Source organism: Oenanthe melanoleuca, chromosome 3 (assembly GCF_029582105.1).
Source record: "Oenanthe melanoleuca isolate GR-GAL-2019-014 chromosome 3, OMel1.0, whole genome shotgun sequence".
NCBI lineage: Eukaryota > Metazoa > Chordata > Aves > Passeriformes > Muscicapidae > Oenanthe > Oenanthe melanoleuca.
Window position 1 is genome coordinate 60,616,766 of NC_079336.1, and position 14,046 is coordinate 60,630,811.

At 35.3% G+C, this 14,046-nt stretch overlaps 1 protein-coding gene across 28 annotated transcripts in view; it reads left to right on the plus strand.

Moving 5' to 3' along the window:
• REPS1 (RALBP1 associated Eps domain containing 1) overlaps window positions 1-14,046 on the plus strand; it is a 60,578-nt gene that overhangs the window by 42,017 nt on the left and 4,515 nt on the right. For 6 of the 28 annotated variants that reach the window (XM_056488693.1, XM_056488680.1, XM_056488668.1 and 3 more), the window contains exons 10-16: window positions 3,087-3,167; window positions 6,098-6,185; window positions 6,707-6,808; window positions 8,961-9,033; window positions 11,301-11,419; window positions 12,138-12,202; window positions 13,232-13,417. In XM_056488693.1, coding sequence (XP_056344668.1) covers window positions 3,087-3,167; window positions 6,098-6,185; window positions 6,707-6,808; window positions 8,961-9,033; window positions 11,301-11,419; window positions 12,138-12,202; window positions 13,232-13,417 — 714 coding nt within the window. The remainder of the gene's footprint in view (window positions 1-3,086; window positions 3,168-6,097; window positions 6,186-6,706; window positions 6,809-8,960; window positions 9,034-11,300; window positions 11,420-12,137; window positions 12,203-13,231; window positions 13,418-14,046) is intronic. The other 22 variants (XM_056488687.1, XM_056488669.1, XM_056488677.1 and 19 more) reach the window with 5 other exon arrangements.

Here is a 14,046-nt window from a genome sequence, read left to right on the forward strand (position 1 = left end):
AATTCCACTAGTGGCACAAAGTGAATTACAATTCTGTCAGCCAGAATCTTGACTTATGAAACTGACTGTCCATTCACATAAAGTGGCATTTTCCTTTTGAAAGTCTACTTAAACTTAAGAGGCTTGGAAAAGTTCTCACAGTAGCTGTACTACTGGATACTAACTGTACTAAAATAAGAGTTGAACTAAAAGTTTAGTTTTTGTTCTAACACAAAGGAATTTCTGATTTTTCAGATGTGTTGCTATGCATGTTTCTTTATTCTCAACGTTTTCTTTTCAGCATGAGTCAGGTCAAAGTCCTCAAGGTTTTAATTCCATGAAAAAATTTCTGGTATTGCTGCAGGCAGCAGTCTAATTGTTTCCTCTTTCAAACTCTTATAAGTGTCATCAACAAATGAATTGCTTGTAAAATCTCTGCATCTTTGTATTCTCTATCATTGCAGGCAGTCTCATCCTGTTAGTCCCAAAGCTGTTGGTTACTCCATTCTTTCTGGCTCATAGTTGATTTATAGAATGCAGTTGCCAGGCCCAGTTACTGGAGGCTCCCAAATATAGACCAAGACATCAGTTTAAAACTTCAGAATAAAGAGCACCATGAAAATCTACCTTACTTTGGATATACTACATGCTTCACATTCTCATCTCTTCACTCATCACTTCTTTCTCACTACAGATGTCTTTTCCATCCAAGACTCAAGGCCGAGCACTTAGATTTTGAAGCTTAAAATAGTAGAAAAGCCCACTACAGACTTTTTTCTTGAAAACTGGTATCATACATTTCTCATACAAGCTTTAACACAGATATGGAGATTTACTATTAAGTTCACAACTGTTACACCTTGTTTCAAATGTCTTGGTGTTCTATTCATAATGGTTGAGGTTACTGTGAGTTTTAGTTTCTAGTGATTAATCTTTTGAAAGTAATTTTAGAACATTTTTGCAAATCTACCAGACAAATACTTCAGCTTTAGCTAGCATGAGTTTTACCCAGTCAATGTTTTTAAATTTTGCAGAGTTTGAGATGCAGTCCAGTTGATTCTTAATATATTTAACTTTCTGTTAATGGGAGAATTATCAGTAGCTGGCTTCTGGTAAAATTTCAGGATGAAGCACAGCAGCACATTTCCTAGAGTAGTTGGGAGATGTTGGCATTTGTTTGTCTCTGTCTAGCTGGGAGCACAAGGTCAAGTAGTAAAGGTACCTGCAGTTTGGCTTCAGAGCAGGGCAGTAAGTTAGGTTAAGCATCCATCTGTAACAAATAGTATTTCACCATTTATCTTAACTATAACATAAGTGCGGTGTGCCCCATGGAATTTTTGGAAAAATTAACAATATTTCTTTAATCAAATGGTCTGTTTGCCAGTCTCACTAGTAACTGGGAAGCCACTGGCCAAATCAAGTTTAAAAAGGTAGTGGTAGACCTAAAATAATATTAATATCTTTCATGAAAATGAGCAGCTATGCAAATGCAAGAGGCCAAATCAGGAGAAAGGCTGGCAGAACTTGGCATTTAAATTTCTGACTTAGTAAAAACTGGCTCACTAACAAGTTTGTATAGGTCCAAACTACTTGCAATGCTGCCTCTTCATGATGGGGTGGAGTGACACAGAGATGAGCTGTTTAATACAAGGAGTGTTAAACAGGGACAGAGCAGTTGGGAATCCTTACTAAAAGGGTTTTGTTTGATTCTGTCCATGAAGAGGGTAGCTTTCTGTGTTAAAAACAAATACAAACAAACCCCTCAAACCAACAGAAAACCACAGCAAAGAAACAAGAAGACATACCCACTCCCATACGAATAGAGTTCCATAATGCTTGCCCTCAGTTAAAGTTTGAAATGAGGAGATAAGACTCTTTCTCTACAAGAAGTTTTACCACACATGGCAGCAATTACAAATTTAGTTAATATTTTTCTGAATTTCATTTCATTGATTGTAAACAATTATTTAGGCTGTTCAGTGAATATAGTTTGGTGTAGAAGAGAACACGAGATTAGGTTGACTAACACCATATAGTTTGTCCTGTGTCTTCTGGGATCATTAGATTGATTTACATATAGAAATGGGATAAGAATATCACACACAGAATACTCTGAGTTTGGAATAGACCTGCAAGGGTCATAGCGTCCAACACCCAAGTTGTTTCCACAACTGTAACAAACATAATTTTTGCCCAATTTTCTGAGGACTAAAAATGTATTTTTGGTTTTTGAGACTTGTATTTGTAGTGTTTGAAACTTGCTTAGTATTTACTTGTTATTTTACCAAAATATAACAAGTTTAGCATTCTTCTTGTGATTTTTTTTTTTTTTTTTTTTAATTTTAAGTTTCCAGATCACAGACTAATTTTATGTACTTCGATGCTTTGTTGATCCAGTTGTGGCTCAGTTTGCATGAGGATTCTTGACAGCCATGTGTTGATACAGCATGCCCATATCTTATAAAATTGTTCAGAGATTGACTTATTTGCTTTTAGCAATCAACAGTATGTTTGAATTTAATTCTTTGCCTTGTCAGTGATTTAGACTTGTGAAAATGCTCTTTTACAGCGTAGAATCACTTCTTGGAGGTTGCACTGGCAAGCTAAAGTGGTGTGATTGGAGTAACCTGCACAGTGTTCATTTGTCTGAGGTTTTATAAGAAAATCAGCATTTACTTAAACAGGTTTGAAACTTAGCAGCTACAAAGCTGAGGAACTTTCTGTGGATTTTATGACTACAAATGCACACAATGTGTCTCTGATTTTTATCTTTAAATTATATGAATGGCTTAACCAATTCTTTTACTTGTGTGATGTTCATTGGCAAGCGTGAACTCTGAAGGTACTTCTGGGTTACCTGTGCACCTGTATCTTCATTATAAAATGTGAATATAAAGATTAATATTGACAGATAACAGACTTGATTCCACAACAATCTCAGACTGAAATAGAAATACTTTATATTAGTGTGCTTCCCAAGTGCAGTACTCTCCTGTGCAAATATAGTTCTTTCCAGTGCAACCTCTGAACTACTATGCTAAATCTCCTCAGTGATCTTTTACTCCCATCTTCCTCATCATGCTGACTTCTCTCCTCTGTCTGTTCAGCAGTGGGAGACATTTAGCGAACGCTCTTCAAGCTCACAAACTCTGACCCAATTTGATTCTAACATTGCACCAGCTGATCCTGTAAGTCAATCACTTAGCTTGCTTGTTTGAAATTAATTTTATTAACACTGAATTTCCATTCATTGTATTTAGCTATTATGCATGATTCCATGATCTGCTTTTTGGGGAATGGTGGCAAATAGCTTGTTTGCTTATTTTCAGAATATAAATTTTCTAGTACTGCTCATGTTTAATCTCTGATTGCAAAGAATTCCTTTTTCCTGTTGATTTTGAGCTAATGCAACACTTCTGTCAAAATCTGTCATTCGCAAAGCATTTAAACATAATATTTTGAAAAAATGTCTTAAGTTGATGCAAGGGCCACTCCCTATGATAAACAAGTTCTAGTGAAAATTTTGTCTTCGGCGTTGCTTTGGTTTTTTTTGAGTTGCAGAGCCTGATTTGCACAAAACAGTGCCAGCTTCTGTGAAAAAAAGCTGCTGGGCTTTAATGGGTGTGGTGTTTCATATTCCAAGTGTTTTTACCAACTTACTTATTTATAAGGCTTTTAATATCTCTCCAGCTAAACCTGTGGTGTTCTAAGGCTTTACTCGGTGAGGAGTGCTCTGAAGGATTATGTAGTTAAATACCTTGCCAAGTTTGGGAGCCAGAAATACACTACAGTGTTTCAAGTTCTGCTGGTTTTAAGCTTTACAGCATGTGACATTAAAGCAGTTCTGAAATGCATTAGAAATGCAGTATTTAGCTGCTGCTTTCATCTTGCTTGTTTTACAGCCTTAATTAGCACCAAGTGTCCATTTTAATTTAATTAATTATGGTGTTGGTGTCCATTTGATTGTGTAACAAAATATAATAGGTGCACATAATACATATTTAACTGATTTTAGTATTAAAGCTGTCAAGTCTGAAAATATATAATACATAAATATATAGTGATTTTCAATACATCAGCACTCCAGTCTCAACATTAACACATGTAGAAATAGCATTTCTATATGCTGAGAGCTGGAATTCAAATGGCACTGTTCCCCATGCAAAGAGTTAACCTTTAATAAACATTCAAAACAAGTGAAAATGTCCTACTTAAATCAAAAACCAGTCCTCTTTCATCTGAGATTGTTTTTGTTTTAAAAATACTGTATTTTATGTTTTAATGAGGTAAACATGGTGCAAATTAGTTTATTGTTGTTACTTGCTGTGTATAATTAGTTGACAGTAGAGAGCTATCACTGTCTTGTTTCCGCAATCAGACAGTAATTTATTTTCACACATAATTAGCAGATGACAGAAAGGTTTGAATTTTTTTATATGTTGATAATCTAAAAAGTGATAGTATATGAAAAACTCTATTACATAGAGTATATGTTTGTGTCTATGTATAAAGAGAAATTTACTGGGAATGCAAAATTTTTTTTGTGGCTGATCACATTCTTGAGTCCTTTTCTTGAAGTGCTTATAGTTAGAAAAGAATGGTGAGCATCTTTGATACTTGCTAAGGCAACAGACTTTGGGATTAGAGGTTTTTTCCATATTAAAATAAGAACAAATGATGATGAGTTTTCAGTTAGCTGAAGGCAGACTTTTTGTTTTAGCAGTTTCAGTAGTGATGCATATGAATGATATGTGGAACAACTGGTTCCCCAGAGGAAGGACAAATCAACTTTCTACAGCAGTGTTAATAACTATCTAAAGAGTAAATTCACAGACCAGTTCTTTTTTAGTTGGAAAAGCAGCTGCTTTGGAGGTAAAACATAAGTGGAAAGAGTAAAACAGTACATCTATCCCTTAGTATGGGAGCATAATATACTTTTTGTAAGTCAAAGTTGGTAACACACTGTTTTATGTAAAATCAGGTTAATGATGTAAATTAATGCATTATATAAAATCCATTTAACTATTTGAGGCATGGCTTCTGTACAAGCTGCACATTAGAGTACAGCAGAGGTCTGAAGCAGACACAGTAAAAGTGATCTTTGCATGATAATCTCATTACAGTGGGAAGAAAAAGCAGTATATTTTCAAGTGGTAACTATTCCTAAAAGCTTCCTGTAGCAAGAGTGTTTGAGCTGTGAAAATGGGTTTGCTTGCAACAAAGGTAGTGCAAGTCATTGAAATAATTACAGAAAATACCAATGTAGATGTATTGCAATTGATCTACTTGAGTAGTCAGAATAGATTAAATTTGATACAAAGATATTTTTGAAACTTCTTTTTATTTCTAGGATAGAATGTAATATAATCTGGGGGTATACTATCATTGGCCTACCCATTTGTATATTCTGAATATAGATGACAGTAAAAAAACCTCAGACAACCATGTCCATGTTTTTAGGTTGCTTCTGAGTCTGGCAATTATTTTTTTAAGCTGTGTGCAGTCAGTCTTCAAACCAAATGGAAAGGATTATCTATAAAGTACTTTAAATGGAGCCCCTTGTTGGAACAACTAATGCCTAAGTAAGGCCAATGCCTGCCTAGAGGTATATTCCATAGGGCTTATTATACTGAAGTTTAGAAGATTTTTGCTATTTTATAGACTCCAGAAAATATCTGAAGTTACTACAAAGCACCTATGTCATTGAGCATTACTCATACCATTTAGAGAGGCCATTATTTTCTGAGGCATTATAAGTAAAGCTGAGGAGTCAGGGTTTAAATTGTAATTTTTTTTTTTTTTTTTTTTTTTTTTTTTTTTTTGGAAGATGTGCTCAAAGTACCAGATGTCTGATGTGCCAGAAATGGTGGAAAGCTGGTAAAATTCAGGTCCTACTTGCAGTTATCTATAGAAACATGTTCTAGGGCCCTTTTTGCTAAGTTAACATTACAGAGACTACAGCTTAGAGAGCTTCGGTTTTCTGGGTATATTCAGTTCCTTAGAGCTGTGCAAGTAAACTATATCTATGAAATTTTGTTTAGAATTGACATTGCACATGGTGTCAGACTCTTTTAAGAGTGATTTAACTAGGTTAACATAACTGTGATCTCTTCCACAGGACACAGCAATTGTGCACCCAGTTCCTATAAGAATGACTCCAAGCAAAATTCACATGCAGGAAATGGAGCTTAAAAGAACTGGAAGTGGTAGGATATTTTATCTTGCTAATTTGGGAAGATTCATACAGTTGGAGTTGGCTTTACTTCCTTGAACATACTTACTTTTTTCCTTCGCCAAGGATGAATAAATCTGGAGTTGTAACAAGCATCATAACTGAGTTAAGAATTGCTGTTCAGATAAGTGCAGAGCTTGAATTGGCCATTTGCTACAGTGAGGATTTTGCTATCTCTAGCACAGTGTTTCTTGGAGAGTAGTCCAGAAGCATCATGATCAAGATTGGATTTGGACCTGCAGGTGAATGTCTGGGTTTCCTCATTAAATACTGAAGCAAACTGAACATGGAGATCATAACCTGCATTCATAAAGCTTGTTCTTCTGTGGTCAGAAGTACTGCATAATACTGTAATAGTGTTATTTCTGAGTTAAAATATTACAATTTTATTCTTGAGTGCAGCACTTGGGGCAGAAAACTAATGTAAAGCTTTGCTGCCAGAAATAAAGGCTAGTTGGAATAAGTTAATTTATCTAGATTTGTTTTTCCATCTAGATCATGCTAACCCTACTAGTCCACTTCTTGTGAAACCATCAGATCTGCCAGAAGAAAATAAAATGAGTTCATCTGTAAAATTTACAGCTGGAAATACCGTTAGTAAGTATCAAAGTGCTTTCTGGTCTCATTTCTTACATTACACAAAATGTAGATCTGATATATCCCTCAGAGAATGAAAACTGGCTAGATAGTAGCTGTAAAATGAGATGAACTTACCCTGAGACCATAAATATATCTGATATAAAGTATATAATAGAAGCAGTAATTAAGAAAGTTCTGCTGATATCACTGTTTTCCTACCCCATATGCTCAAGAAAGTTCATTTTTGTCAGCTATTTTCCATCTTTTTTTTCCAATTTTTTCCATTTTTTTCCCATCTTTCCTGTTTTCTCTTTTAATCCTAGAATGAAAAATTCAATGTACATAAAGTGGAATTCACTAAGTAGCATTTGATTGTTCTTCCTCAGAACCCTGTAGCATGTTTTCTAAAGAGTGAAAATGTGCTGACAGCATTTCCAGGCAATTCTCATTTGGGTTAGATGCCAAGAAAATGCAACAGACTTCTGCATTCCACTTTTAGTACAGCTTTTCAACTGTTTATTTCCTTCTAATAGCCTTTTTAATTTCCAGTATCTCCTGTGTCCAAAGCATGTTGCATTATTTTGATTTGTCCATTTCTCTAATATTGAGAGAGGTCCAAAATTATATGTAGCCTTAATACATCTCTGGAGTCTTTCTGAGATTCTTTTTTTCTTTGCTGTTTTCTTCATGTTGGGAACTGTTCTTCAGTAACAATTGAAGTTTAAGGAACTCGTTATTTTAAATCCTTTGCATTATTAAGGCCAGAAGTGTTTTGATTGGTTTGTAATACAGGAAGAGTTCAGAAAGTAACATCTTGCAATGTGTTCTGCTTTTGTTGTGAACTCTGTCAGATGAGAGTGGCATTCTTGATTCTAACTAGTGTCCTGACCATGCCTGAATTTTACTTTTCAAGCAGAGTTATGTTTTTACTAACAAGTTTTCTGATGCAAAAGAACGAGCAAACATCATCTTTTAATGTGGAACTACTACTCTACACTGGATCTAAGTTCAAGAGCCTTTTGGTGCTCCCTTTTTCTTACCCGAGTGTAGCTTAATCTTTTGATGAAGTGTTTTGCTCTCAGAGGAAGAACATAGAGAAATAAAACAAACCACATTGCAGTGTAAGAGATAAGCACTGTGTAGTACCTGCAGTGTTAAGGAGAAAAGATATAAAAAATGTAATAGATAAGAATGTGCCTCATTTTTGAGGTCTGGTTGATGAGTCTTACTACCTTTGAAAACTTCAGTGTCCTAGGTTAAAGTACTCCTTTGAGAGCGGGTAATTGAGAAAAAATTTCATGTTTTTGAGTAGGGTTTTCCTCTTCGCTGGTAACAAATCAACTGAGTCCCTTTGCTCCACTGACTTCCATCTTGAACTTTGATTTACCTGGTGCTCTAGAGTAATTGTTTGTGATAAATTATCCGGAGGCCAATTTTTCTATCTACATTCATTCCATATAAATCTTGTGACTTTTGTGAGGTTCCTCATTTCTGGGGGAAAAAGCCCTCAAACTTTGCAGAGCTTCTATGAGTAAGGGTGTCCTTAAAATCTGTCTATGATGCTTTAACAGTATCTTATGGTTCTGTATGTTCCCTTAATCAAAAGCTGAAAGTTTTAAAAAAATATTTAGACCAAAACAAGGTTGACCACCAGCCTTGGAGGTACAGAAGTTACAGTAGTAGCAAAGCAACTGCGTTGATCTGTGTACTGCACGTACTCTTTCCTTTTTCTGGTTGGTGACAATCCTTCAGCACTTCTAAAATCAGGCATATCCTACCCTTTGCTTTTTTCCCTTCGATGTCCCTTACTCTTGTTCACTGAATTGTTGAAGTGATGGAATGTCAAGTGTTTAAAAATTACAGTTTATAGAACTTAGGTTTTGTATTTTAAATACAACATTACTGTCATTGTTTATTCTTCAGTACATGCCACTAGTAAGCAGCAACTGATAGTGTTGGGTGAGTGGAGTTGGTTTGTATTGCGTCCTTCAGTTATTCAGACTTGAGGATTTTGAATCCTGACCAGATGATACCTTACAGGGAAGTAATACAAGGGCATAGACTTATTTTTAACAAAAGAAATTGGATATTTGAAATTATTTGTGACGTCTGTCTGTTAGGGTATGCTAATGATGCCAAGCAAATATGAAACTGCATTTTCTTTTCCCAGCAGATGGTTACAGCAGTTCGGACTCTTACACTTCAGATCCAGAGCAAATCGGAAATGCTGTAACACGGCAACGGTCAGTAGAGTAGTAACTGAAAAAAGGTGTTTAAAGAAGCCTGCTCTTAGCTCCTGGTTAATTGACATCTAGCTTATAAAATGATGAAATAGATTCCTAACTTTAACACTCAGGAATCTGGAAACAGTAGGTTTTCTAATGCATTAACAATGTATGTTGCTTTTGTTAATGTGTAAAGTAAAAATTTAAAAAAGGAAGCTGTCTAAAAATTTGAGACTGGCCAGCCAAGTGTTCCATGTGAAGCTCCATGTTCAGTTGGAATCTTAATATTTTCACTTTAAACACAAGGGAATGTAAGAACATGAGACCATGCTGTTACTTGAAACCAATTTTTTGTATTTTTAAAAATATCTATTAGATGTTATTGGAAAAAAACTTTATGACACTGTAGCCTAAAAGAAGAATTGAGCACAAATTAGAAATACCATGGCAGTAACTCAGTTTCTTTTAATAATGGACTTATATAAAATAAAGGGCAGTCATAGTCTGAGTGTAAATTAAGGGATTGGAGAAAGCTAGGCAAGCACAAAACCAACAACGGCATCATTTCACATAAGAGAATGTGCTGTACTAGCTGGTGCTAATTGTTCCCATTAAATCTGCTTGAATAGGATTAAAACCAGCTATGCCATTAACCATCTTACAATCAGTTTCAGAGGTAAGTTTCAAAACAAAAATAATCAGGGTGACTTCAATAGCAAAGAAAAATTTCCATTTTCCTGTCAGTACAGCAACTTGAAAGATTCTCTCCTCCATTGTTACTTAATGGAAAATGTGATTCTGTCATGCTTTTATGTGTGTTTTTGCACTATCAACATTATGGTTTCAACATGTTCTTTTACTCTTTGACTTTGGGTTAGATTCTCTTGCTGAACTTGTGTAGATGAGTGAAGCTTTCTGATGAGTTCCCACATTATGGCACAGGGAGCTTCTGTCCATGACCTGGAAGTTGTGGCAGTATGCACACAGGAAATATGTTGTTCCACTTACTCTTTTACTTCCTTCCACTGGCATCTCTTTTACTAATTGTAATTTTGTATAGAGATGACATTGTCCTTAATCCTACCGTTAGTCAAGATTACATTTTTGTATTTTCAAAAGTAAAAACTGACAAGGCTGTGTCGGATAATGATACTTTGGAATTCTCCTTAAACTAAGTTCTCCCATTTTTAATTCTGCTTGTGGTTTTTTCACTTTACTAGCTAGAGGGATGACCCAAGGAGTCAGCATATTTAGATTTTAATTTCATCAGCTGGAGAGTTAACACACTGGTACAGAAGCATTGTCATAGAGAATATATTAATTGTAACTAACTTATAATATAATATTATTGTAATAACTCAGTTTTCTGTCTGGACTTAAACATCTAGGAATTCCAGGTTTCGTGTGAAACTTGGGTACCCTTTACGTCTCCTAGTTTACATCTTATGATAATTATAGAAGAATGTTGCAGAGGTCAGTCATAGAAAAGATTTTATCATGAGTTGAATATAAAAGCAGCTGTATTCATGTCAGTGATTCAGTAAATCTGTCTTGTTCAAATTAGACTAGTTAGGAAGCTTCTGCAAACTTGTTTTAAAAGGAAGTTGTACAGAAATTCTATATACAATAAATCCCACTTAAATGGCACTTAGTGCAGTAATTTATCCTTCTGTCCTTTCTGCATGTGTTTCTCCATGAATTTGCAACAGGTATCCACTAGATGGTGATCCTATCTAAGAATGAGTCAAAATTTCTGAAGATTCTGCCAAGTGTATAGATTTGGAAAATTTCAGGCAGAGAATTAAATTGCTGTCTCATACACTGAGATACTTCAATATACATAAAGGCAGGTCTAATAGAAACCAAATATTCTTCTTTAATGAAATTGAACTTACCCCATTTAACCTAAACAGGTTGTTGACTATGTCTTAAAAATTACAGTGACTACCACTTGGATGGAATTGCCATATTTAGCATTCTCTATTCCTGAAAACTATTTATGGTTTGGGATATGCATCAAGCTGTTGATTTCCCAAAGATAAATTGCATGTGGTAATATAAGAATAATTTGGATAAGGGATATTTAAGTAAATGGAAATATAAAAACAATTGTAAAATCAAAGAATACTGGAAGTTTAAAACTAATTTGGCAATTTGAAAATCAATGGCAATCAGGGGGTTTTGCCTCTATCAAACTTGGTTTTTTAACTGCATGCTTTGATAAACTTTTGATTTTTGGTTCTGTTGCCACCTAAAATCACTACAGAAGCTTATGTATTTTGCAGATCACATTCAGGAACATCTCCAGATAACACTGCACCACCACCACCCCCTCCAAGGCCTCATGCTTCTCATTCTCGGTCATCATCTTTAGATATGAACAGATCCTTTTCAGTTACCCCAGGTAGATATGCTTTGTTCTGACCATATATTATTTTTCAGCACATGTATTTCCTGAAGCAGACACTGTTGGTTTTTAAAACACCACTTCTGAATAAAAAAAGTTACAAATGTTGTCTTTCTTTCTGTATTGTTTGTATTAAAATTTATATTGCACTTAAGTAGCTAATAGAAAAATAAATTTTGAATTCTGGCTTTGTAGTTTTTTGGATTAATGTGGGAAGCAAAGTCAGGAAAGAATATTTTGGTTTATACCCGCATCAATATTTGGTCATATAGAATGGATTGCATCTGCCAGTAAATTTTCGAGGGGAGTCTTTTTGGAATCACATGTATTAAAGATGGGTATTTAGTATTTGACTTCAGAGGAAATGATTAAAGGTCACTTCTGCTGCTCTACTTGAGGAGTTGTATTGGACTTCTGACTTGTCAGTACTTTTAAATTCAGGATCACAAAGTATGAGAAAATACTAAGAGCTTATAATGAGTATTAAAAATACTTAAGATACTAAAACCAGGTGAGTATGGCCATGTCTGTATGAGATCCATGATCTGATTAATCCTAGTTTTGACTGTTTGTCAGTTTGAAAGGAGGTGACATTACAATTATGAGCCCAAATGTGACAGGTTCAGCATTTCTTCATGTTGACACTGAAGAAAATTTGATAGCATCATAATGTACAAAGTAACAATCTTGGCCAAATGTGGTGCCTCTTTTACAGGACAGCAACAGGCTGGAGTTGTTGCCTATCCCCCTGCAGTGCCTCCAAGACCACAGCCTTCACAGGTGATGTCACTTCTGAAAAATCATATTCTAACTCGGTGCATTATTTTTATGTAACTGAATTTTTAAATATCTCTAAAATTAGTATCATTGCTTGATGTATTTTTGAAAGTGCCGGGATGTAAATGATGGCAAAACCTATACTATAGCCAATTTTTAGTATTTCCTGAATAAAAAAATGCTTCTAGTGGAACCATGGGTAGGTATTAAGGCAGATATTGAGAAGGAATGAGTGGCTCTGGAGCTCTGAATTGTGGGAGAGAAAAGTTATCCTTTCACATTTCATTATCTATTCCTGTGTAGTGCATAGGCCATAATAAAGACTGTGAGAGCCATTTTCCAAAGTTTTGCAAAATAAGGGTTTGTCTTCCATTTGTCTGGCGCAGGGTAGAGCTTTATGTAATATGCCTGCCGTCAAAAGGAGTGATTCCACTTCTTCACTTGTCACACACTTGGTGATCTTTGCAGTTGTAGTCTGAGTAATACTAGTTAGCTGCTTTGGTAGAAAGCACATCTTGAGAAAGTTTTTTCTTTGTCTCAGCCAGCTGAATCCTTCAACTGCTGTGCAGATCTGACGTGGGACAGATAAAACTGGTTTTCAGTGGTTTCTCACCAGCAGCTACTTGTTAGAATCTGAGTTACCAGCAATTTAAGTCAGTCATTAATTCAGAAATCATCTACAAGTATTCAGAAATTATCTGAAGGGATGAAGGGAGCTTACAGGGACAGACATATTCCACACAGTGATTACATAAGCATGTTTCCCTATGAAACTAGACTAAAAGTCTAGTGGCCCTGTCACAGCAGAAATATCTATTGTTCAATTAGTCTAGCTAGTGCTACATTACATTCCTGAAGGGTCTTATTCTCTGGATAATAGCGTATCTGAACTTCCTTTCTCTTAAATATTTCTGCATGCATGTCTTGCATGAGATGCACATTGTCTACTGATAGGACATAAATTTTTGTCCACTAAAAAGGCAAATGATCCTAAACATTCTGTCCCTAAATGTTTTTGTTATTTTATTGCAGGGCACAGGTCCTCATGTGCATCGATCAGTGGATGCTGATGGCCTAATAGCTCATACCAGTACCTCACCTCAACAAATACCAGAACAGCCAAATTTTGCAGACTTCAGCCAGTTTGAGGCATTTGCTGTTTCAGGTGTAAACAAAGAGGAAGACGATGAAATTGAAACACACTCGGAAGCCTTGCAGGTAAGTAGGAAGTAAGATCTTGTCAATTGCTTTAATACCACCAACACTTGGGAGGCTTTGTTAAAACCTATTTTTGCTGTCCTCTGTCAGTGGTGTGTTGTTTTTTTGTTCTGTTTTGGTTTTTTTTTATGATTTCTCAGTCCATTGCTAGAAAATAATTACATTGCACTCTGCTGCACTTATTTAGTAATTGCCAAACACCTAGGCAGAAGGAATTCTTTTCGTCTCAGCCCGTGATTGTAATTTAAAAGATTTTTGTGCTTACTAGCATACATGGGCACAAATGTAATTGTATTGGTGCATTGAGACTTGGCACAGGCAAAACTTTTCTTTGCTCATTCTTGCCAGCATTCCAAATGACTTGCTGGTAATTTTTAAATCATGTCTTAAAAAAGATATGCCTTAATAAAGAAGATGACTATCATGTATTGGATTGTAAACATCTGCTAAAAATCCATTAATTTGCTTTTCTTCAAAATCATTGGACAAACAGCTGAAGTGAATAAAGCTCTGGCATCCTTCTATCATTAAAGATGTTTACAAAAACTTGTTTCCTACTACAGACATAAGACTTGAAAGTTTGGAAGCTTTAGTATTACTGTCATAGCTAGTTGCTATTGCAGAAACTA